This window comes from Epinephelus fuscoguttatus, linkage group LG22, assembly GCF_011397635.1.
Source record: "Epinephelus fuscoguttatus linkage group LG22, E.fuscoguttatus.final_Chr_v1".
NCBI classification, from domain to species: Eukaryota; Metazoa; Chordata; class Actinopteri; order Perciformes; family Serranidae; genus Epinephelus; species Epinephelus fuscoguttatus.
Window position 1 is genome coordinate 29,107,590 of NC_064773.1, and position 26,614 is coordinate 29,134,203.

Below are 26,614 nucleotides of genomic sequence, written 5' to 3' on the forward strand. Positions count from 1 at the left end.
AGTTACAACATGATTGAGCTAGCAAAGCAGTTTTGTGTTGCTATGTGTGGTATTTATTCAGTTTTGGGAAATTCCGATGTTTCACATTTCAAATTGAATTTTGGTATCTATTAGCTGGGGCATGTTTTGAAAATTAAATCTCAAATGACTTTTTCTTTTTCATTTTAATTAAGTAAAAGAATGAGCAGTCTTGAAGAAGAAAATTAAAATGCAAATAGGATGGTTGATTAATTTTATATATGAGTCAAATAATGCAGCCACATTCTTAAAATGAAAAAGCATTTCTGCAAATACATTTTAATTTAAATATTAGTCACGATTCGCTTCCATACTGTACTGTGGCTGTTTGTGGTTATGTGGTTCTTTAGCCACTAAGGAGAGGTGCAATTGAATGTGAGAGGATGACAAATCACTCAATAGACCTCTGAACAGTTTGTCCCCCTCGCTTCTGAAATGATGGCTACGCGCCTCTGACGTATTGCTTGATGGAAACGGGATCCTGAGATCGATTGCTTCTGTCTCCGCCCACATACCTGGGAACTCGCAATATTCCTTATCCGTGTAAAGTTCACCTTGAGGAAATGTCCCTGTTACTGTCACCCTCTTGATTGTTATTTCCCCTCTACAGGTATGTTGTCGTTGTTAAAGAGGGTTAAACATGATTGTTCGTTAACATGTCAATTGTTTTCAAGAGAGTTTGTGTGACATCATGAGTAAATTAGAGAGATATATTGTCGAGTGTAGTTAAGTGTGTGTGAGTGAAGTCCCCGCTTTGTAGCATAGACCAACCCGTAGCCGGGCAGAGTGGCACCGCCATTTTGTGTAAACTGTGAACTCACATGTTGTGGTATATATATATATACCGCAGAAAGCATGAGTTTGCCTTTGGTAAATACTGTGTGTATGGTAGCTGAAAGAGTGTGTACTCTCTACACAAAGATGTTTCTCCCATACTTCTTTTTAAATAGTTACATATAAGAATTGTTTGAGTTAAGTGCTCATTGTGATTCTTATTACCTGTTTTTCAGGGGTGTAACAACTGTGCTATTCAAATATTTACATGATGTTGCAAAGTGTTCATCATGTGGTCACCTAATGACTGGTGTTAAACTGCAAGAGAGACAGAGGCTGCTGTCTTTGGTTGTGAATTTGATTGATGGTTGATGAAAGGAATTACCTGTAAGACCAGATCTAGTCATGATAGCTGAAAGTTGGACATGTCACACTATTTGTATAGAGAGAATTTTACAATTAGATTCAAGTCTCAGCATAACAAGGTTTCAGTTACCTCTTTGTTCTTTGTCTTTTATGTTTCCAGTACCAGAGGAAGTGGTTACAGTGCTGTGCTACGGCCATAGATCAGGACTGTCATGAAGGCCAGAGCTTGTACAAGAAGAGAGTACAGTGTCATCCTCCTCGTTCTGGCCATGGGTGTCTTAATCTTAGTGCTTCGCAACATGGACTTTCTGGAGGTGAGAACCTATTTTTAGTGGCATCACTTGAATGATGGACCCCATTTGAAATGTTTAATGTTGGTCAGGTGTCAGGGTATACTTTTTAAATATGTGTTTCACTGTGATTCAAGATAACAGTAATGCTCTTCACTGTAAATAAATGCAGTTTGAGTTAAATGTTAATTTTCCTCTCAGTCCTGTGATTGTGCCGGCAATATTCTGTAAACCCCGGACAAGATAAAAATCCTCAGTGTTTTCTGTCCTACTTTTTGGTTGCTTCCCATCAGAGATTTCTGTATTTCTGTTTTTCTCTGTGCTCTTTTCAGTGGTTTGAGTTGGGCAGGGCTCAGTCTGAACAAGCTGATGCCATATACTTACATGCACCAATCATGCACATAAACAAATCAACATTTGAATCAAAATCTGATGACAGTTGGTGAATATCTATCAGATCTGATCAAAATAGTTTTTTTCCTGTTTGGTCTTGAATATTTGATATTAAAGAGAAATACTTAAGATTTGAACTGTGACAATCTTTCTGAATATTGTCAACAATATCAAAGCAGTTTCAGGTCAAATACTCACACACTCACCTTAAAAAGAAACTGGAGTGGAGGGCAAAACAATGGAAAAATAACACGATTGCGAAAACTGCTTCCTACTCCAGACTCATTGTCAATGATTTTATGTTTTCAGAGTCTGTGTGTAAAAGATCATGCACTTATCGTACATCTTATTAAAGATTTTTATTGTATAAATCTACACAGCACTGTAGAAAAAGTAACCCAACACTCTCTGATGATCTTGTTTTGACATCATGACATCACTGGATGTGGTTACAGATACCATAACCAACAACACATACTTCCGAGCACAGTCGTTCCTCCTTAATCATCAGCTTCATTTTACCTTCTCCTCCACTGTGATCTGTAAAGATTAATGAGAGAAAAATCAATGAGGTTTAATGTTTTTTTCCTGGATTCTCTTCCTCGCCGGCTCAGTCCATTGTGCATGCAACAAAATCCAATGCATCTTTTGGCCATGAAAATCTTACTCTACCATGTCACACCATCAGAAGTGAAACAGCCTCAAAATGGCTTCTGAGCAAATGAAATAAAATACCCTGAAACATGAACTTTAGTGAACAAGACCTTAAAATACACACACCCACACACACACACACACACACACACACACACACACACACAATCTTTCAATTTGAATAGCATAAAAAAATGCATTCTCTCCATGGCTCAATAACCAACAACAGAGTAAGGGCCACAGGGGAAGTTGGGAAAGGTAGAGATTCCTCCAGCTAACAGATCAACTGTTCTTATCAATCCCCCAAATATACTCAGTCACTTTGAGCTTGGGCCTTCTTGACCCTTTTGCTTTCATTAGTAAATTAGCTTGCATTTGCATTTGTTTGATGCGTCTTTGTCACCATCTCTCTTGACCCCCTGCCAGTTTCAGGATATAATGAAGTCCATCATCGTCCCAAAAGTTTCCACTGATCCTGACATGAATCACAGCTTCTGCACCTTCCAGCCACTCTCCCCTGAGGACGCTCTGGAGGAACGCCTCCTACTAGACTCCATTGCTTGGCCTGAAACTCCACCTTTGCCAGCTCCTGTTTCCCTGGAGCAGACCAGTGATCCAGCTCACAGCACCTTCACCATTCTCCCAAGGAGGGGAGGAGGACAGTGGCATGTAGGGGATCAGCTGGAGGTCATGATAACAATGTCTGACTTCCATGGTCGTCCCAAGAAGTATGGGGGGGACTTCTTACTCGCCCGGCTCCACAACCTGAAGCTTGGTGCAGGTGTAGCTGGGCAAGTGGTGGATCATCTCAATGGGAGCTACTCTGCTGTATTCTCTTTACCCTGGGAAGGAGACGCGCAGGTTGAGGTGATGCTAAATACTACTATGTTAAATGTGGTTGCACTGCAGGTGTTAAATCTGTCTTCTAAATGATTGGTCACCAAGCTCCACCCCTTTTAGTTACTGTTGCTACACCTGTTAACATTTACTTATAACAGCACAGATGCAGCTTGTAATAACAATGACAGATTTGCCACACATTTTTGAAACAATGGGGCTGTTTCATACAAAAGCAGGGTCTCATTTCTGGCCGTCAACTGTAGATCTTTTGGCTGCAAACTGTCACTAATAGGTTTTATCAGCTGTAGCTTGCTAATTGATACTGTAGCTCTATGAGATGGGTGAAAACAGTAACTCGTGGAGCTGAAATTTTGTTGTCACCAGTAGACGTGTTTTAAAACAACAAACCTTTAATAGTCTTGATTAATTAATTTGTTGCACTTTCCCATGTGTGTTCTTGCTTTTCAAAAGGCTTAAAAAAAGACAATCCTCTTTAAACGCTTTAAATGCAGAGTATCCCGGTTACTACAGCCCCATGCACACCACTTCAATATATGGAGAAATCCAAAGCTTGACAGACCTGCCACACCTAGTTGCAGTTGCTAAGCTATGATTGGACCATTGCCATTTGGGGGAGGGGTTTAGTAAATGGACAATTCTCTGGAGATTCTCATCCCAAGTCAATCTGGTTTTGGGGAAATGATTTTTTAAAATGTTTCACAGTATGCGGCTTTAAGTAGTATTCACTTTATTTGTCTTTATTGATATGAGTGACATGATTGGATTTAGTAAAAACTCTAATTCTCTATCTAAACAGGTGACGCTGGTTCATCCTAGTGAGGCTATCACTGTGCTGAGCAGGCTGACCAGAGAACATCCTGACAGGATTTACTTCCACAGCCTCTTCCGCTCAGGCTCACTTTCTGAAACTACTGTCTGTAACGTCTGCCTGCGTCCAACCCAGCAGCCGCTGTGCAACTACACTGACATCCGTACAGGCGAGCCTTGGTTCTGCTACAAGCCAAAGAACCTGAGCTGTGACTCCAGGATCAGCCATTCCAGGACAAGATACAAAGTAAACATTGAGGCCAATGAGACAAAGCTCTTTCAAAGGTGAGGCAGCAGAGAGACAGGACTGGCATTTTGTATAACTTCCAGTGACATACATCCAATGCTACCTGTGTGTCTCCTTGATGGGAACTTCCAGAAGTTTATAAGTGTAGGCAATTAAAATTAAATCTAATAATGTTTGATGCTCTAAAAATAATACAAATCAAACTAATCAGTCCAGGCATGAAAATTGCTCACCTTTCGGCGAAATTCGCCGTTTTGAATACAAAATAGGTGACGTACATGAATCGTGTAGATCCAATGATAAAATATTTTTGGGGGGGAAGTGAACATATGCGTGTGGGCATTTCATGAGGGCAGTCACTAAGTGGCTCGGTGAGACTAGTGAATGTCAAGCTAGTTGCTAGCTGTCAGTACTGTAATGTGCATCCCTCCCATGTTGTTTGTTTGCTGTGAGATGTTCAGAGGGAACGTAGGTGTCAATCTTGTGTTTCGATGCTTGAAGGAGGAGACAAGAGCGGCCTCCTCCAATACGAAAGAGGCTCTGGTTTTTCTTGAAATCTGATTGGCCTAGCTGTAGTCATCAGTCATTACTCATGGCAGACCAGGCTAGTTTGACCGTGGACAGAAAACATGGATAAAGTCGGTAAAACAAGAAAGGGTGGCGTGGAAAAAACTTGAATAAAAAATCTTCTGTACAAGAAAAGACAGCAAAGTGCTCCAAAATAACCGACCTGTTGGGCTGCGGCATTGGTTGACAGGCTGAGGCCGCTGGTGTTGCTAATGACGGAGATGGAGCTGGAGCCAACAGTGCCATTATAGCAGGTGTATTAATGTTAGCTAACATTCCAGAGTGTGTAATGTGCAAGGTTGACTTTGGCAAATTGCGTATTTTTTGTGTCTGGTTCAAGAGGCCAACTAGCCTACTAGGTATTGTAAGTCATTATAATTTAAACCTGTACTAAATGAAAATATGTGCTTGCTTTTTTCCTGTGGATGCATGTAATTAACGTTAAGTGGTGCTCCCAGTCCCAAGGACAATGAAGCTGAGGGACAGACTAACCCCAGTCGTGATGAGAAGGAGGATGAGACCAGAAATATGACAGGTGCAATGTGAAGGCATAGCTTACTATGCATTACATTTTAGCCAGAGGAAAACCCTTTTAGTAGTATTAAGTGGGATTTTTTTGTTGTAGTAATAAGTTGACTAAAAGTTGACTATAGGGCCTGTTGCCCAATTTATACCTCCTTAGTTCATTGCTGTGAGCCATGGAAATATAAACTGGGGTTATGTAATACAAGAGCAGGACTGGGCAGGACATAAGCACATAGCCATTTGTGGCCAATTCATTATTGCATTTATTTTATAGTCTGGAATTAGACAATAACTGCTGATTTTCTTATGCAGTTGATTCTGAGGACAGCGTTTGTGTAGTGTGTTCAAGCATATAGAGCAGGGGTGGGCAATTAATTTTTAAAAGGGGCCACATAAGAAAACTGAGTTGTGTTGGAGGGCCAAACCAACAATAACTTGAACTTAATTCTGCTCAGTATTAATTTTCCCCATTGTAAAAAGCAATAAATTATATATTTTTGATTAGTTACTACTGGTATTCAGAAGAATAAGGATATTCTGTAAATATTTATATAAATATAGGAAATTGTGGTGTAGGAAAATACTCCTATAGAAGTAATAAACAGTAAAAACAATAACTGCATCAGTGTTTCATTTTATTTTTAACATGTTAATCTTCCCAAATACTGAAAAGGTGTTTTACAGTATGTTAAAGATAAGCAACTGTCAACTTCATGCAAAAAGCAATAAATGCTTTTAATGTTTTACAGTTCATTTTACTTGTTCAGTGGGAAAAATCCAGTCTGCTCTGGGCTTGAACAAGTGCATTGAAATCTGGCTGAATGTCTGAGGTGGATATGCAAAGGACAGCTGAGAGGTGGTCATCAGTGATAGAGGATCTGTATCTGGATTTGTTGAACTTCATCACTGAGAATGTCTGTTCACATACGTAGGTAGATCCAAAGAGGACTAGAATCTTCTGAGCATGCCTCCTCATGTGTGGAAAGTTCTCCTCTTTGAGGGAAGAGTAGAAGTCAAGCAGTGAGACTGACCTAAAGTGCTCTGCCAGAAGTGTGTCAGACTGAAGGTCAATCAGTTCCATCTGAACATCACTGGGTGCATTCTCCACACTGCAGGTGAAGGGAGAAGAAACCATGTGCATTTCACTCTCAACTGTTTTAAAGTCCTGAAATCGCCTTGAAAACTCACCATGCAGTGCTTCTAACATGGATGAGTTCTTGTCGAGGTGATCAGCTGATTTTGTGGCTTCCTTCAGTGTTGGCAAGTGGGTGAGAATGTTGTCCTTCATTTGGCTTGAGAGAAGCTGCAACTTCCTCATGAAAGCCTTTACTGCGCTGTACATTTCATGTACAAAAAGGCCTCTGCACTGCAGTTTGACATTTAGTTCATTCATTAGTGCCACATCTACAGCAAAACCAAGGTCTGCAATCCAGTCTGCATCCGAAAGCTGTGGAATGTCATTTCTTTCTTCACAGAACTCGTGAATCTCTTCTCTCAGGTCCCAGAAACTTCTCGGTACTTTTCCCAGGCTGAGCCACCTGACAGCTGTGCAGAAGCCTATGTCACAGTGTTCGATCTCACTTTCCTCCAAAAGTGAAACAAACTGTCTGTGATTCAATGCTCTTGCCCTGATGAAGTTAACTGTTTTAGTTACAACATCAACAACATGGTTCATTTTTAACACTGACTTACACAACACTTCCTGATGTATAATACAATGCAAAAATGTCAATTTCTGCTCAGGGTTAATTTCTGTCACTTTATCTTGCATTCTCTTCAAAAGTCCAACATTATTCCCCGTCAGATTTGGACAACCATCCGTTGTCACACCTGCCAGCTTGTCCCATTTTAGTCCCAACTTGTCCAAACATGCATTTACCTCCGTGAATAAATCACTCCCGGTTGTTGTCCCTTTCATTGACTGCATGGCTGCCAGCTCCTCCGTGATTTTAAAGTCTGCAGATATCCCACGTATGAAAATGAGTAGCTGGGCAGTGTCACGTACATTGCAGCTCTCATCCAAAGCCAGGGAAAAATAGTCGAAGCTGACCGCTGATGGACTGGGGGCTCATCCTACTCTCCAATGTGCTATGTGTGAGCTCAGTCCTGCGTGTTCTTTAATGAAGCAATAGGAGAAGATATTCGGTCTCAGTTAATGTAGTTTATTAAGCAGTAAAGGAATAAAATTACAGAGCTCTGGGTCTCAACTTCACGTCCCTGACGAACAACAAAGGTGTGTCAGTTCACGAAGTCTGACCTCCTGTCCTTTCCCTGACCCAGTATATTTGAGCGTAACAGAGTGTCATTGTGCACGCAAGGCGTTGTCCTCTTCTCATTGGCGGTTCCACTTCCTCCTTCACCACACCACGCCCCTGCCTCGTGTTAATCTGACTCCTTCCCGCTGACAGTGGGGGCGTGGTTCCTGTTTTGAAAGACAAGAGAACAACACGACTCCCTACACGTGCTGTACCTTACTATCTGTTCATCACTTTCTATTCTTACTACCATATATGAAACTGATTATCTAAGCATTGCGGTATGTGCTCCTCAGACTTCATGTCTCTTCCTCTCCTGTACTTCTCCACTTCTGCAAAGCAAACACATTCAGATCAGCTGAAATCATCTCAGTATTCTCATTGTTCACACATCTAAAATTTATATAGTGAAACACAACTGATAGTAAAACATATAAAATCCTTTTATTCCCAACACCGCTCTGTTCTTCAGCTGAAGTTCCAGATTCCCCGCGATGTCCTCAACCCTCCTCGTTACAGTCTGTCGTGAGAGAGGCACGTTCTCAAAAGCTCCCTTTTTCTCCGGGCATATTAGGGCAGCAGAGTCCAACAAGCACTCCTTAATAAACTCCCCGTCAGAAAACGGTTTACTTTTTCTAGCGATTTTGTGGGATATGACATAACTTGTCTTGACAGCTGCATCTCTGGATGTGCAAAGTTTAGTAAAAAGTCCTTGTTGGTTTTGCAGTTTAGCTAGCAAAGCATCCGACTCCCTTGCGCGCTCTTGATCAGACAAGTTCTTGTATTTCTCCTCGTGTTTAGTCACGTAGTGGCGGTTCAAATTGTAATCCTTGAACACGGCGACCTGTACACCACAAACTAAGCACACGGCTTTACCTTTGACTTCTGTAAATAAATATTTAGCAGTCCATGTCTTGTTGAAAATGCGGCATTCTGTATCGATTTTTCTCTTTTTGCCGTGGGCTGACATGTTGAGGGCTAACTTACCAGCATCACATGTAGCTGTTCGCCTACGCATGTGCGTCACTACGTAAATATTAAAAAAAACAAACAACTGCAATCATTTCAAAATAAAAGCAACACAGCCGTATTTCATGCACAGCATAAATAGGCCTATTTTTGATTTATGTTTTAATTTACTTGACCTCATGCGGGCCAGACAGGGACAGCCAACGGGCCGGATGTGGCCCGCGGGCCGTAAAATGCCCAGGTCTGATATAGAGGATTATAGGTAGAAACGTGTGGGCCAGTGCGCCTGAATGTCCCGGGCTTTAATTTGTGTCCCAGTCCGCCCCTGGTCCCGCCTCTTATACAATATATGTGAACATGTAAAGTTGACTTTCATAGGGAAAACTGGATAGTATTTGCTGTTAGTCAGTGTTTTATTGTAAAGTCTTACATTTTATTTTACATGTGGTCTTCTCACAAACTTTAAGATACACACTAGGCTTGTGCCGGTTTGAAAATTTTCCAACCGGTTTGATTTAAAGCTAAATATCTAACCAAACCGATATATCGAATTATACCTAATTGTACCACTGGGGGTCGCATTTGAGCTACTTTTCCCAATAAAAGCCCATTATAGGTGTAATGCGCTTCCAATCCACCAGGTGGCGGTAATGCTGTATTAACCGCCAATACACACAAGGCTACACGAGAAGAAGAAGACGCAGAAGGACACCAAGGAACCTTCCTTCGACTCCGCGCTCTCAGTGGAGACATGGCGGTTGAGAGGGCTGAGCGAGAGGATTTTCCTGTAGTAGTTCCAGCCCCCCAAATAATACCAGGAACGTCTTCAGTGGAAACGGGTTACTAGGGCAACAAACTGAATGACTGCTGACTCCCTCGCACTTTTCCCCGCCCCCAATGAAATTTGATCTCTCGCAGCAGCAGCAGACAGCTGAGCGGAGCTGCAGAGTCGCTCTGAAACCTCTGAGACAAACTAAACAAAACACTTGTAGGCTCCTCCACTTCATTTATAAACAAACATAAACCTTATTAATTTGTCATAATGCATGTTACAATGCAAGATAAGTTGAAAATAGTCCCTTGACACACCACCAATGTGAAAAGCTTTTTTTTTTTTTTTTTTTTTTCCTCCTCCGGTTTATCCGGTTGACGTGAATTAAAGCGGGTGCAGCTCTTAAACAGGACCGAACTGGTTAAACCGGAAATCAGCACAAGCCTAATACACACCATATATATATATATATATATATATATATATATATATATATATTTATTTATATATACAGTACAGGCCAAAAGTTTGGACACACCTTCTCATTCAATGCGTTTTCTTTATTTTCATGACTATTTACATTGTAGATTCTCACTGAAGGCATCAAAACTATGAATGAACACGTGGAGTTATGTAATTAACAAAAAAAAGGTGAAATAACTGAAAACATGTTTTATATTCTAGTTTCTTCAAAATAGCCACCCTTTGCTCTGATTACTGCTTTGCACACTCTTGGCATTCTCTCCATGAGCTTCAAGAGGTAGTCACCTGAAATGGTATTTCAACAGTCTTGAAGGAGTTCCCAGAGGTGTTTAGCACTTGTTGGCCCCTTTGGCTTCACTCTGTGGTCCAGCTCACCCCAAACCATCTCGATTGGGTTCAGGTCCGGTGACTGTGGAGGCCAGGTCATCTGCCGCAGCACTCCATCACTCTCCTTCTTGGTCAAATAGCCCTTACACAGCCTGGAGGTGTGTTTGGGGTCATTGTCCTGTTGAAAAATAAATGATCGTCCAACTAAACGCAAACCGGATGGGATGGCATGTCGCTTCAGGATGCTGTGGTAGCCATGCTGGTTCAGTGTGCCTTCAATTTTGAAGAAATCCCCAACAGTGTCACCAGCAAAACACCCCCACACCATCACACCTCCTCCTCCATGCTTCACAGTGGGAACCAGGCATGTGGAATCCATCCGTTCACCTTTTCTGCGTCTCACAAAGACACGGCGGTTGGAACCAAAGATCTCAAATTTGGACTCATCAGACCAAAGCACAGATTTCCACTGGTCTAATGTCCATTCCTTGTGTTTCTTGGCCCAAACAAATCTCTTCTGCTTGTTGCCTCTCCTTAGCAGTGGTTTCCTAGCAGCTATTTGACCATGAAGGCCTGATTCGCAGTCTCCTCTTAACAGTTGTTCTAGAGATGGGTCTGCTGCTAGAACTCTGTGTGGCATTCATCTGGTCTCTGATCTGAGCTGCTGTTAACTTGCGATTTCTGAGGCTGGTGACTCGGATGAACTTATCCTCAGAAGCAGAGGTGACTCTTGGTCTTCCTTTCCTGGTCGGTCCTCATGTGTGCCAGTTTCGTTGTAGCGCTTGATGGTTTTGCGACTCCACTTGGGGACACATTTAAAATTTTGCAATTTTCCGGACTGACTGACCTTCATTTCTTAAAGTAATGATGGCCACTGGTTTTTCTTTAGTTAGCTGATTGGTTCTTGCCATAATATGAATTTTAACAGTTGTCCAATAGGGCTGTCGGCTGTGTATTAACCTGACTTGTGCACAACACAACTGATGGTCCCAACCCCATTGATAAAGCAAGAAATTCCACTAATTAACCCTGATAAGGCACACCTGTGAAGTGGAAACCATTTCAGGTGACTACCTCTTGAAGCTCATGGAGAGAATGCCAAGAGTGTGCAAAGCAGTAATCAGAGCAAAGGGTGGCTATTTTGAAGAAACTAGAATATAAAACATGTTTTCAGTTATTTCACCTTTTTTTGTTAAGTACATAACTCCACATGTGTTCATTCATAGTTTTGATGCCTTCAGTGAGAATCTACAATGTAAATAGTCATATATATATATATATATATATATATATATATATATATATATATATATATATTGGCCTGTACTGTATATATATATACAATAAATCTTATAGGCTATAACTTTAAGTTGCTAGCAGTTTATTTGCACCCATTAGATATGATACAGCAATGGCATACAGTTTAGGTCTACAACATTGCAGGTTGTACAACCAAAACAACATTCTGTAGAGCTGAGGGTAACTGCAAACTCCAGTGATAATTATCTGTGTGTTGAGCACTGTAAGCAGCACCTTGCACATTACACATAGTCACTGGAACCATTGCTTAGATGAAAATATTAGTTAGTGCAGAGTTAACTCACAAAGTGGATGTTTAGAGGCTAAAAATGAACTCTTACGTTTCCTATTGTATTGTTTGATTTTTGTAGTTTTAACTTCATATGATGATTTCAGATTTTGTCCAGTATTGTTGTATTTATGTTGTTAATGTTGTAGTGTGTGCAAGAGATAAATTATCGTGTGGATCTCCTCTCAGGGGTGTCAACTTGAAAGTCTACATTCGGGCACCAAGACCTGCCAATGTTGATGTGTTGCCAAAAACAATAGGTAAGGCACATTTTTTTCTACTGCCAGCACTGAATACGTGAACAACTTGCCACTTAACTCTGGGTAGCATTTCCCTGAAGAGAGAAGCATTTAGCCCAAATTGCGAAGAGCACTACGCTAAAAGTTTATCAAACATGGCACCAGCTGTTAGCAGTGTGACCAGTCTCTCTGGAGTAATGTTAGCTCATAATGCCTTGTACACACTACATGACATTTCTGTCCGTTCCGACAGTCACTATGTCACATTATGCGATTGTGGAGTCATAAAATCCTGCCGTGACTTGACAGACTACACGATGGTCCACACTAATCATCCCTGGTCGTCTTTCACGATGTGTGTGATGTCATCAGGTTATTCTTGTCCTATTTTTTTTATTATTATTACTATTATTTCAGTCACTGTGGTTGCTCATGTGCCAGCTGAAATGTTGTTGTAGTAAGAGAAAAAGTGCCAGCAGGTGGCAGGAGCTACATTTGAAGTACCTCAGGCAAACATACAAGTCACTGAATCCTCCACAGCAAGTTCCTGCAAATGTTTCACAATAAAAGCCTATTTAGAAAATTAAGAGATTCTCTCAACCGAAGTTATAAGGGGCTTTTAATCTGAAACGGATACAGGAAGTGTTGAGTTTTAAATGACGACCCAATGTATTAACTTTATGAAGGCAAACAGGAGCAGATAAAAAGTAAAAATAGAAAAATACAGAGGGAATAATAAATAACGGCCCGTTTATAAGGTAGTCTGTTTCAAATGAAGCTCGTAGCCTCTGCAGTTGTGGTGAGTAAAAGCCCCATCCAATATGTTTACATTTTCTTACTTTATGTCCGTCTCCATTATGAAGAAGTAACATTGTTTGCTAGCTTGATGCTAATGACAATACTCACCGGGTTGCTAAAGTGGTTTTGCTGTTTATCACCATCATTTTTCCCCTTTTTACTCTGTGTGGTCATCCCTAGAGGAAATATCAAACACCCCTGGGCTGTTGTTGTCATACAGTTGTCTACGGCAGCTTATCGCTCTGTGTTCCTTTTGGTCAAAGTGACGGCTGTGACGGGAGCAGTCGTGAATGAAAAGAAGAAAATCAAACATGCTAGACTTTCTGTTTGATCATTGTGAGGCGTCTCAGACGTGGCTTTGAACGTCCTTAACTATGACACACTACACGAGATGAAACGATGGATTGTGGATTGGAAAGCTTACAACACTCACTGGCGTTTACCATCCATGCCCACTGTACCTCGCTGTGTCAGGCTAGAAGCGGGCTGATATCGCATAGTGTGTACCTGGCATAAGACATTTATACAGTCAGTGAATACCAGCTGTTATCCCCATAATGAGGAGCTGCAACTGCTTAACGTCACTTGGTTTTAGCTTGATATTGCTTTAGTGCTTTGTTTCTCACAACTGTGTGGAGGGAGTATTTATTATTTGTATGTACCAGCGTATCATTACAATGCACAACAACTGAACAACTACCTGTCTATTGCAGATAGCCTACACATTTAACAGTTAAAATAGATGCTCTCATGTTCTTATTAGCACCCTCAGTGTTTCTCCCAGTTTTGAAGAACATTTTTTTACATTCATACACCTGGTGAGGTAGCTGAGGCTTATATTAATTCCAGATAGGTTTTGATCCCCATAAAGGTACAAGCTACAACATTTTTACACCATTTGGGTCTATAAATAATGAGTTTGATTGTCATTGTAGATAAAAGTATTGCATCAAGGGATGGATAATAGTATTTCATATTTTTGTTATTTAACCATTTAGGTTGTTTTCATTTATTTATTGTCATTGTACAAAGCAGAGTTGACAACAAAAGCAGTTGTTGTCCCTTTATGCTACATAAGGAAAAACAAAAAATGGAACTAAAATTAAAGCGGCAAGCAGTGATGAACAGGCCCTTTCACCTTTGTGCTTGATGTGGGTACTGGCAGGACACTGGCTGATGCAGCTGTGCATTGTGAAACTGAACAGGGAAGTGGGATTGTGGCAACACTGTTGAACAAAATACCTGTTCCCTGTTTTTCTGTTGCCACTTACTGGCAACAGGAAATAACTAAATATTGGCATGTAGATGTGTTCAGGCTGTGACTCTTATCAAACATATGAAGTCTGAGGTAGATTTGAACATCTACAGGGGAGTTACAAACCAATTCTTGTTTTGTGGCGAAACATGGAAATTTGATGCCACGCCACGGTCACACAGTTTGACAGAAACTCAAGCTTTTAACAACTTTTCATGTTGAAGGTCTTTAAAGGATAACTTAGGTATTTTTCAACCTGGGCCCTATTTCCCCATGTGTATGTGTGCGTATGATTCATAGGTACAACTCATTTTAAAATTGGTTCAATATTGAGGGAGGCGGATGCAGCTGGGAGCCGCGAAACGAGCTAAAACGGTAACGGGGGCAAATGCGTCCCGTTTGCGCATTAAAAGTGCTTTTTTTCGCCACTGACCGGTTCAGATCGCCAGTGCTATCTTTGTAAATAGCATACTAAGCCTTTCCCTGACCCTTCACCTCCTCCCGGCTGTGACATCATCTCGTGAGAGTTTTGCTTGTTGTCGAAAACAGAGGAGCCATGCTGAGCGCCGCTCAGAGTGGCGTTGGTTGTCCCGGCGTACAGTTGAGAGTTTTACTGCATCGGTATCATGGCTGCATATTTACCTGATTTCGAGAATGAGGATGAGCCCTTTTATTACAATGGTCACCCGTACTTATTTGAGCCCGAGTATACGGACGAGGAGCTCCTACAAATTGAAGAGCAGACGAGGATAGAGAGAGAGGGCCAACGAGCAGACAAGGGTGAAGCAGCGGCTGCATGAACGCGAATCTCTGGTGACTGGTGGTGCTTCTTGCTGTGACTCCATGCCCACAGAGGAAGAATGTCTGTGTTGCAACGAGCAGGGTTGGGTTGGTATGAGAAAAAAAAAACTGTCCAGTTTTTGTAAAAAAAACAACAACAAAAAAAAAAAAAAAACGCATCAAGTCAGTAATACCGGATTTTGGCCACTTGGGGGCGCAATTGACTCATTTAAAATTAAAAACTACCATAGGACGAGTGACAGTAACAAGTTGTTTCTTTTATTCCTTACAAATAAATTTTGCAGTTTACTCAATCAGTGCAAACAAGGGTTGCCTTAGTGGCGCATTCCTTGATTTCGTCGAGACTAAATTGTCCGCCATTATCGACTCCCCATCACTATTTAACAAACTCCAGGCTACAGTAGAGGCGCATGCGCACTTGCACCTCCTAGCTCAGTCCCCGCCCCATCCCCACCCCCCTCTCTCTCCTGCGCTGTGCGCTTGGTGAAGAGACAGACACAAGTGCTCACAGACTCGGGCGTACTATAAGCGGAGCGGACTACGTGTAAAAATGTCCGTGAAAAATCCCCGCGATGTGAAAAATATATGCCGAACAGTCTTTTGTGTGGCACTGGTGCGCGGAGTGAAGTCCGTGCAGTCGTGCTTTGCGCGCACAGGACTTGCGGACGTCCACTTTTACCGGGCGGACCTCCACGTCCTCCGCTCTGCGTATGTTCTGCCCGAGTATGCGGTCCGGTCGGTCTCAAAAAATAAAACCCGGTCCAAGATGGAGTACCGGACCGAATTGGTATTACCGAGAACCGACCCAACTCTAGCAACGAGTGGGACCTGTTGCCCAATATTCATGGTCTCGATGTGTCCTGGGATGATACAGAAACTACCAAACGCTGTGTAACTACGTTCCCCCCCCCGCCCCCCCCAATCAACAGGGCAGTGCTGGATACCTTTTTTCATGTGCCCAAAATAAATTGGAGAAGGCGGCCAAAACCACAGGAACCAAATGGTCAACTATCCATCAAATAAGTATAACTAATATCTCTTTATGCATGTAATACTGATACCTAGAATAGTCTCTGAGACGCACATTTACTGTTGCATACTTTGCCCTCGTATATATCGTACCCTGTTTTCTTCCGGCAACAAGCAAAGCTCTCGCAAGATGACGTCACAGCCGGGAGGAGGAGAAGGGTCAGGGAAACGCTTAGTATGCTATTTACAGAGATAGCACTGGCCATCTGAACCGGTCAGTGGCGAAAAAAGCACTTTTAATGTGCAAACGGGACGCATTTGCCCCCATATCTACCTCGCGGCTGCCACTTCCCTCAGTACTGAACCAATTTTAGAACGAGTTGTACCCATGAATCGCACACATACACATGGGGAAATAGAGCCCAGGTTGAAAACTACCGAAGTTATCCTTTAAATGGGACAGACAAATTTTGAAGTCAAAGGGATTATATATCTTGGAGGGTTTGTTAAAGTATGACCCTTGTAAATGGCCCAAAATTCACCAGAATTGCACAGTAAATACAAAATTGCTGACTTCCTGTTAGAGTATGGCTCCAAGAGACTCTTTTGTATATAATAATAATACTTATTCCTTGCATTTCAATAGGGTCCTCACACCATTGGGCGCTCTGGCCCTAATTTAAACTAGTAAATGGGTTGTGGCGCTAGATTATTAATGACTGTAGTATGAAGAAGCTCCAATGTTACCTGCTTTTTTATTTGCAACTCTTAGCTTACTTTTTTATGTTTTGGTGTTATTTATTATCATGCTGCAACAGCCTCTCCTGCTGTCCGTGCATCTGGGCTGCTGCGCCGCTTTTACACAGACACAGAAACACACAAACACGGAGTAAAGATGCTGCAGTAGAGACAGGGAAGTGAAGATAACTTGAGCTGACAACAGCTACACTTGATACTGTAAGTGCAATAAAACCTCCACGAAAAAAAGTCAGTACTTTATTAATACAGTTGTTCAGCAACATGTAAACATGTAGGAAAGCCATATTTCTATCTGCTCTGTGCACAGTATTTCATCCACCACCGCCAGGGGTGGATCTAGAAAAATATTTATGGGGTGGCAAGAGGGGGGCAGGAATTTTTGAGGGGTGGCAACATATGGCAGACGTATATATACTGAATTTAATCGCAGTTATCACAGTTTGATGAGAAATAGTATGTTCACACTACATAAGGGCACGGGCTGCCATTTACAAACTCATACAGAAAAACTTAATCTCATGCAATCAATGTCTTGCATTTGAGGTTTCATGTGAAACAGTTCATATTAGGAATAAGTGTTGAAGGAGGTTCAACAAACCCTGAGTCTAACCCTGAACTCTGAGTTGATTTACCCTGAGATGGGAAACTCTGAGTATCCGGTTCCAGAACAGCTGATCTGAGTTAGTTCAGTCAACTCTGAGTATGTTCACTCTGAGTTAAGCCGACAATAAAAAGCCATCATCAGTGGAGCTCCGACTCCACGATTCACCATGGCAACAGGTAAATAAAAGACAGTGCCTCCATTTTAATCCAGTGGATGTAGAGATATTAATGCATGTGTAGTAGATGGTTCACGTTTATCTTTAAAAGAAGAGCCAGAGTCAGAGCGAGGAAAGTGTAAATAAGTTAACCATAAAGTTAATAAAAAAGTTTTATTCAGTGTTGTCCGTTTATTCATCATTTATCAGACTTACATTTCCTTAATGAAGATAAAGTGGTGGAATCTGACTGTGTATCAGGCTGTCGATACATTACATTATATTAATAATATATAATAATATATTTGTTCAGATTTAATGTGATGGGGAAAAACACAGGAGGCAGCAACTGAAAAATAGGAAGATTTAAAACATACAGGCTAGGCTATAGATCAAAGACATAAAGACCTGACTGTAAACTCACAGTCTGACCCAGTAATAATATGTTTGGTGATTTGCATTTGAAAAGACGTTGAGGTTAAAATACAGTAGATTTTAAAATGTTGGACATCTATTTGTATCTTGACTCAACAGCATTCAGTGACTTTATTTCAGCTACAGATGTAGTAAATTTAAAGACACTGAAATGCTGCACCATTGCTCACTCAGAAATATTAACATACTGTATAATCACCAATATTAGGCTATAGGAATTATGTTCCATCAGTGCGACCAATGACATCAGTGATAGAGATCATTAGTCATTGATACTACGTGTCTAAAGCTTCATACCGATTTTTAAAATTTAAATAATTAGACCTACACATTATGTGCAATAAACATTTGGGAGCTGCTGACAGTCTGATCCTTGTGCACAGTGTTATAAAAAATAATAAATATAAAAAGGACAGAGGTTTATTCTGAGCTGAGGATGAATTTTCGCTGTGTAATATTTAAATGTAAAGACAAAAACCGATGTCCAAAGAAATGATTGATGTGCATAAACTCAGTAACTTAAGACAGTCCTGAGTAACAAACTAATATCCAGCAGGATTTAGACTGTGACAGACGGTAAATCTCCGCTAATGAATGCGCTTCGATACAAGCTTTGACACGGACTGAATGAATGAGGAAATAAAACAGCGTGTAAGAGGGAGGAGACGGAGAAAAACCTAACCAGCGAGCAGGTTAGGTTCACAGACTCAGTTGCCATGGTGATTGACTCAGAGTTTGATTTACCTCTCTTTCTGGAACTGAAAACCCAGAGTTTCCCTCATTTCAGGGTTAACATACTCAGAGTTCTCACTAAACCTGCTTTCTGGAATAGGCTACCCCTCTGGCTCCACTCAGTTTTCCAAACAAAGCAGTCTCTTGCCGCTGTGGCATTATCTCGTGCTGAATTCACTGCAGTCGGACATTGGAGATTCGCGCTCGTAAATGTCAAATTGGCCATAACTTTTCTTTGAATTCGTTGCTGTCAACTGGGGTGGCAGCAGGGGTGGCATGGCTTTCTTTTAGGGTGGCATTTGCCACCCTATGCCACCCCGGTAGATCCACCCATGACCACCGCTAATATTATGTTATAAACAAGTACAGAGCGCTTTCCATCTAATAGCAAATTGTTACTAACAAGCTGAAACAACTTTTTATGTCTAATGGCTTAGCTTAGTTTGCCACTGATCTTAACATTACCAACGGTAATGTTACCTGCAGACAGTGATTCGCCTCAGTAGCAGAGGGAGGAGCAGAGAGGACAGAAGGGCTGACACTGACTGATGTTTGTGTTGATTTAGATTTTTTCCAGAGAGATATTGGGTTCAATTTGTGGCTGTTTTAATATTACTGTTGCTGCTCTAGAAACAAGATTTGGTTATAAAATATTCAGTTTATTACTGAATGTATTCTTTTTTGAAAAAATTCCTTGTAAAATTTACAGTATTACTTCTCTGAGAATCTCTCTCGCACACTAGCAAAAATTGGTATTTTAACTGAAATATCCCCAATCAAATCCATATTGAATCAAGTCAACAATCATATCTAATCGGGACCTTGTGAATCAAAATCGAATCAATTTACGAAATCAGTGGTGATACACAGCTCTAATAGCTTCCTATACTGAGTGCGCAAAGATGCTGCTCTGTTTATTATTTGGTGGATGGTGTATACCGTGCTTAAGTTAACATATGTTAGTATGATAACATTTGTGTCTGTATCACAGAAGTAATTAATGATAAGTTCTTCAATGTGTTAACATTGTTCACTACCTTAACGTAACAGCTTTTGTAACTTTACTCTTCCTGTTAAAGAGAAGACACGCCCATTCACTCCATCATGCCACCTCATGATCCACAGCGAAATAAAATCAATCTACAGGCTGTGTTTACTGTCCATTAGCAATGAATGCCTCAAAATAAAACGTTTCCTGCATCTGAGCTGTTCCTTTATGGTTTTTTAAAAATTATTATTTTATTATTTTTTACAAAATAAGTACACAATAACAGACCCTCTCTGTAATCCTTTTGGCCTTGTTACTTGAGGGATTTCTCTGTTTCTTTAGGAGACTACTCTCCAGTGTTTGTTGCTTCATTGCAGCCTTGCCTGAGATACTGAGATATCCCACCTGAATGAAATGTGTTCCATTTAGTGTTTACCTTCGTCTGTACATCTTTTGCACAGATTAGGTTACATCAGCATATTAACCCTTATTGGCCATTTGCTCAAGGGGCTTTTGTTGCCGGTACAGTGGAGTGGCGAGTGTAACAGACCACTGTTGCACCATAGAAAGACTGAATAGAAGCTGAAATTAAGTGAGTGCTTGTACCTCAGGTAAATAGCATAAATAGCCATCTCAATCTGCATTTTCCCCATGAGTGCTGTAGAGGGCAACAAGAGGAAAACCAACAAGCCCCTGCGTAGATGGCTGGGAATTCCTCCAATCTTCTAATCAGTGGGCCTCCATTTCCACTCCAGGCAACTACAGCTCCTTCCTGTTGTCAGTTGTGGAGGAATTCAGGGTGGCTAAATGCAGAGTCTTATTAAGCCTGAGGGACTCCAACTACGACCTAGTATGCAGGTATGCAGGTGTGACGACCAGATCTGGGCAAAAATGGGCAGTCAGTGCAGCCTTAGAGCAGGCAGTGAGTGACATCTTGGGAAACCCATGTGTTGAGCGGCAAGAACTCGGCTCTCCACACTTCCAGCAGTGGGGAAATGTAGACATAAGGAACAGGCGAGACATGGTCCAGACAGAAGTATGGGCCTGCGAGGAGGAAAGGCGGATGGCAAGAGCAGTAGAAAAAGGTTCTCAGGGTGCATGGACAAAATGGGACCTGCTGAAGCACAAGATCTCATGGGCAGAAATGTGGAGACTGGAGACCCTCTGTATTTCCTTTCTCTTACGATCTGTGTACGAAATCCTTCCTTCACCATTACACCTGCACACATGGGGCCTGAGAGAGGACCCAAACTGCAGACTCTGTGGTCAAAAGGGGATATTGGCACACATACTGTCTGCCTGCAAAACATCTCTAACCCATGGACGGTATAGAGGGCGCCATGACAAAGTGCCTCTTGTCTCTTACTGACACACTCAAGTAGGAGAGATGCAAGAAGAAGCCAGACAGTATTAGATTGATAAAGGGGTCTAGGCCTTTCTTTCTCAACCAAAAGACCAAAGCCAAATCTTCTGCAACTGTGTCCACAGTCACAGTGTCAGATCAGTCACCCCAGTCAGTCAGTAATGCCACCTCCTGAAGGCTGTGTGGAGCAGTACATTTCTCCCTGCTGAGGTGAGGAAACTCCAGGCTGATCAGCTCATCAGCTGAGTGGGGCACCTGTCCGCAGTGCACCAACAGATTCACTCTGCACCTCAGAGTGGCTGGAGCAGGCAACAGAGAGACAACTGTTCAGCTTGGGGGAAACCACGAAGAGGCCACTGGTATGAATTGATACTGACAAAATGTTTACTGTCTTAATGAATTAATTAATTAATTGAATGAAATGACTTGCTTAGATTTGATTTTCTCTTTTACTTATGTTTCTGTTTAAAATACTGTACTGTTTAAAGTACTACAGGTTACACATTGATTTCACTCTTCAATGTTAAAGTAACCAATGATGTTAAATAAATGTTCTGTCTGTGAGTTAGAGTTTGATATAAGTTATACAATATTTAACAAGGAGTGGATATTTATCAGAATTAATTATTTTCAAGAAACAAAATGGCCTGTGTGTAAAGAAAGTGTATTGCAGTGCATATGCTTCTGCCAAAATAGTAGTTTGTTGCTCACTAAATATGCATTCCAGTAGTCAATGTTAGCTAAACACTATGAAGGTATATTTTGGAGTGCTCCTCTGTATTATAAGAGTCTACACACTGAAACACCTTCGGCAGGTGGAGGCCAGTACGACTGCATTCTTTAAACATTGGTCATTTAAGATGCATTGATGTAGCATGTTTGAAATGTTAAAATAGCAAATATTGCAAGTTAAAACCATTTAAGTTAAAGTTACATTATTTAGAATATTTAAAAATGAGTTAAAACATTGTTTCATTTCCTTTGAGAGTGATGATTGTAAATTTCTGTTTCTATTTGAAGGTTTTCAACCTATTATACCTCTAATGGCAAAATAAAACTGTGAAGAGGAAAAGAGTTGTTCCGTGCCTATTTATTGTTGACCAGGCCATTTTCAAGTTTGGGCAGAAGCTGAACAGACAGAATAACTTGACAGCAACTGCCACCTCCTTGGAGATGAGGAGCAATGTTGGGAAAATGCTGCAGTTCCCAGAGGTGGTGCACACATCCTTCTGACTGGACATTGTATTGTGGTCAAAAGAAGACGAGAAAATTCTGGTTGAACTGACAGTGCCATGGGAGGAGTGATGCGAAGAGGCCCATGAGAGAAAGGCCTTGAAAGTACCAGTCCCTGATTCAGGATTGCAGGGATTAGGAATGGCAGGCATGGTTGTTCCTTGTGGAGATCAGTTGCAGAGGTTTCCCAGCCAAGTCAACATGGGGATTGTTGTCAGCTCTGTGCCTGGACAAAGGCGCAAGAAACAAGCATCTCAAAGGATGGGGAGGCATAACGAGCTTCCTACTGGATATGGAGTAGACAGGAAGAGGGAAGCTGGAAGCCAGGAATGAAATGGGCAGTGACTTGGCCACCGCTGCTGGCCCACCAAATGGAGACTGTTGTGGTGGTTAAGGGTCGAAACACTCAACGAAGGTTGGGTACCACCTGAGGACATCTGCTCCTGGCTGAAGGCTACAGGTACCTCGTAAGGTATCCAGAGATTGCACCCCAAAAAGTGTATGCACGATGATGATGATGATTCCTTCAGCCTCAATAGGGATGGGCACTGGTCAGCGCTCTAGACCTAATAATGAAAATAATTTCTTGCAAAGTACTGGTCAACGCAAAAGTCTACTTTTCTGGTTCGAGCTGGGGCAACTTGGGTACAACAGTTTCTCACACTTCAGTACTCAAGCCCAAAAAAAAAAAAAAATCGACAAAAACAATAGGTTCCTAGCACTTTCAGTCCTAGGACCATGAGGCCCTGCCACTTTCATACTCAGGCCCTAATAATCATAATAGTAATCTCCACTAAAACAATAGGTTCCTCGCAGTTTCAGTGCTCTTTTGTGCTTAGGCCCTAATTATTATTATTCCTCTGTGCCACAGAGCTCCTACAACTATTACAAATACATCAGTGAGCGACACCATTATGCTGAGTGGCATGTTCTTTTGTCACAATGAATGTGGGCACTGTTGCAATGCATTTTCACATTCACTCTCCTGCTTATCATTAGTGCACCAAATGTGTAGCCATGCTTTGCTAAAAATAGTCTAACAGTGCTCAGTTCTGTTTAGGAAATAAGAAGAAACTTTGTATTTGTGGCACTTTTATTGTATAAAGGTTTTATATTATGTTGGTAGTAACAAATTGACTTGAGGCAGAGTGCCACAGATAAAGCAGGTACAGAAGAGACCTCGATTTTAGTCTTTTCGTGAGATTTGTGGACAATACTTGTCCTTTGACTTCCTCTCAGGTCAACCAGAGGTGAGGAGCAGCAATGTGACATCTAGACCCTCTGGCTATTACTACCAGGGTTTGTGGCAAACACTGGATGGCACCACAGTTCACCAATTCAACATTTCTGCCATCAGTCAGTGTCTGAAAGACAAGGTAGTCCACATGTATGGAGACTCCACCATCAGGCAGTGGTTTGAATACCTCAACGCCATACTACCAGGTAGCTGATCCACAGGATTTCTGGCAACAGTTTGATTTTGTTCACACTGCAGTGTAATCTGTTCCATCTGTCATACTTTTAGATCTTAAGGAGTTCGACCTGCACAGCCCGCACAAAGTTGGACCTTACATCTCCTTGGACTATGCAAACAACATCTTGGTGACATTCCGATGCCACGGTCCTCCTCTCAGTTTTACCATTGTCCCAATCAGCGAGTTTCGTTACATTGCCAATGAACTAGATGGCTTAATTGGAGGCACCAGTACTGTTGTAGTTTTTGGCATCTGGGCTCACTTTGGCCCTTTCCCCATGGAGGTGTACATCCGGCGGCTGCAGAATATCCGCAGGGCGGTGGTGCGGCTGCTCGACAGGGCTCCAAGCACAGTGGTCATCATCCGGACAGGGAACCCAAGAGCTCCGGCACTTGACGTGACGCTAACCTTCGGCGACTGGTACTCGCTGCAGCGTGATAAGGTGCTCAGAGCCATGTTCAAAGGACTGAATGTTCATCTGGTTGATGCCTGGGAGATGGTTGTGGCCCACCACCTGCCGCATAACATCCATCCATCAGGTACCATTATTAAGAATATGCTTAATGTTCTCTTGTCATATGTATGTCCTCAAAAGGGTGGCTAGATGTGTGTGTGTTGGGGGAGAACTGTAGATTCAAGTGCACACTGAGTTTACGTTGTCTCTGTGTTCCTACCAAATGCTGCATTTTGCCTTCAGTAGTCACCAGCACAGACCAGACCGACAACAGTGTTTATAAATCTACTTTTAATCAGAGTATGTGTGATAATTTTGTAATAATACTGTATTATAATTAGGTTTGTCAGCATTAATGTGTTAAACATGATGCAATTAAGGACAAAGGATAATATCTACAAATTTTTAGTATTCACATGATGCCAATTCGTCTCTTCTTTGTGACCTAAATTATGGTCAAGTTATCGCAACAGCTTCCTGCTGCTGTAATGATGGCAGGTAGCAAACCTCTGAGTAGTTAAAGGATAACTTAGGTATTTTTCAACCTGGGCCCTATTTCCCCATGTGTATGTGTGTGTATGATTTATAGGTACAACTCGTTCTAAAATTGTTCAGTTCACTATTGAGGGAGGCGGATGCAACCGGGAGCCGTGAAACAAACTAAAACGGTAACGGGGGCAAATGCGTCCCATATAAGTTTGTGCATTAAAAGTGCTTTTTTTCGCCACTGACCGGTTCAGATCGCCAGTGCTATCTCTGTAGATAGCATACTAAGCATTTCCCTGACCCTTCACCTCCTCCCGGCTGTGACGTCATCTCGCGACAGCTTTGCTTGTTGCCGGAAGAAAACAGAGGAGCCATGCTGAGCACCACTCAGAGTGGCCCTGGTTGTCACAGAGTACAGTTGAGAGTTTTACTGCATCCACTGAAAACAATGGTTCGTGTTTGCAAAAACAGGATGTCACACAACACCCCGTACAGCTTTCATAGGCTGCCTTTGTTGGACGGCGAGATGCTGAAGTTGTGGCTAGTTGCGCTACAAACGGATGCTAACACTCCTCTCCAGACACAGAATTTCTTGCTTTATCAATGGGGTTGGGACCATCAGTTGTGTTGTGCAGAAGTCAGGTTAATACACAGCCGACAGCCCTATTGGACAACTGTTAAAATTCATATTATGGCAAGAACCAATCAGCTAACTAAAGAAAAACGAGTGGCCATCATTACTTTAAGAAATGAAGGTCAGTCAGTCCGGAAAATTGCAAAAACTTTCAATGTGTCCCCAAGTGGAGTCGCAAAAACCATCAAGCGCTACAACGAAACTGGCACACATGAGGACCGACCCAGGAAAGGAAGACCAAGAGTCACCTCTGCTTCTGAGGATAAGTTCATCCGAGTCACCAGCCTCAGAAATCGCAAGTTAACAGCAGCTCAGATCAGAGACCAGATGAATGCCACACAGAGTTCTAGCAGCAGACCCATCTCTAGAACAACTGTTAAGAGGAGACTGCGCGAATCAGGCCTTCATGGTCAAATAGCTGCTAGGAAACCACTGCTAAGGAGAGGCAACAAGCAGAAGAGATTTGTTTGGTCCAAGGAATGGACATTAGATCAGTGGAAATCTGTGCTTTGGTCTGTGGAAACCATTTCAGGTGACTGCCTCTTGAAGCTCATGGAGAGAATGCCAAGAGTGTGCAAAGCAGTAATCAGAGCAAAGGGTGGCTATTTTGAAGAAACTAGAATATAAAACATGTTTTCAGTTATTTCACCTTTTTTTGTTAAGTACATAACTCCACATGTGTTCATTCATAGTTTTGATGCCTTCAGTGAGAATCTACAATGTAAATAGTCATGAAAATAAAGAAAACGTATTGAATGAGAAGGTGTGTCCAAACTTTTGGCCTGTACTGTACATATATATATATATATATATATAGAATTGTAAAAGTACACAATTTCAAGTAAAAGTTTCAGCAGCATGAAGCATAAAAAGAAGAGTTTCAGACCTGTATCAGGAAAGTCAGCTAGTTAAAGGCTAAAGTGAACAGATACATTTTAGTTTTCTTTTTAAAAATATTTAGAGAGCTGTTTTCCTTGATATCTAGAGGTAGTGTGTTCCATAGCTTTGGGGCATAATTGACAGAGGCTGCATCCCGATCTTCTTCCAGTTGTTGCTGAAAATCTCCACTAAACCAGCAGTAGATGATTGTGCTGTTCTTGGAGGCAAATTGATAACAAGGGAGTTAGCGATGTGGCTTTGTCCCAGTCCATTAAGTGCTTACAACGAGGAGTACCTTAAAATCAATTCTTAATGTAACAAGAGCAGCAGAGCAGCTAAGACTGGCCCAATGTGCTCTCTCCTCTTGGTTGTGGTTAATAGCCTAGCTGCTGAAGTTTCTCAGTGATGTTTTTCAGGAGGCCAGTGAAAAGTGTCTTTTGGTAGTCGAGTGGGCTTGAAA

At 41.7% G+C, this 26,614-nt stretch overlaps 1 protein-coding gene across 1 annotated transcript; it reads left to right on the forward strand.

Annotated features, from left to right (window-relative positions):
* The first annotated feature begins 533 nt into the window (after window positions 1–533).
* Window positions 534–25,976, forward strand: LOC125882481 (NXPE family member 3-like). Its single transcript, XM_049566188.1, has 7 exons — window positions 534–628; window positions 1,319–1,472; window positions 2,922–3,362; window positions 4,153–4,448; window positions 12,086–12,156; window positions 23,466–23,669; window positions 23,752–25,976. Exons 2-7 carry the CDS (start codon window positions 1,371–1,373, stop codon window positions 24,303–24,305), a joined length of 1,668 nt encoding a protein of 555 aa, XP_049422145.1. The 5' UTR covers window positions 534–628; window positions 1,319–1,370; the 3' UTR covers window positions 24,306–25,976.
* The last annotated feature ends 638 nt before the right edge of the window (window positions 25,977–26,614 follow it).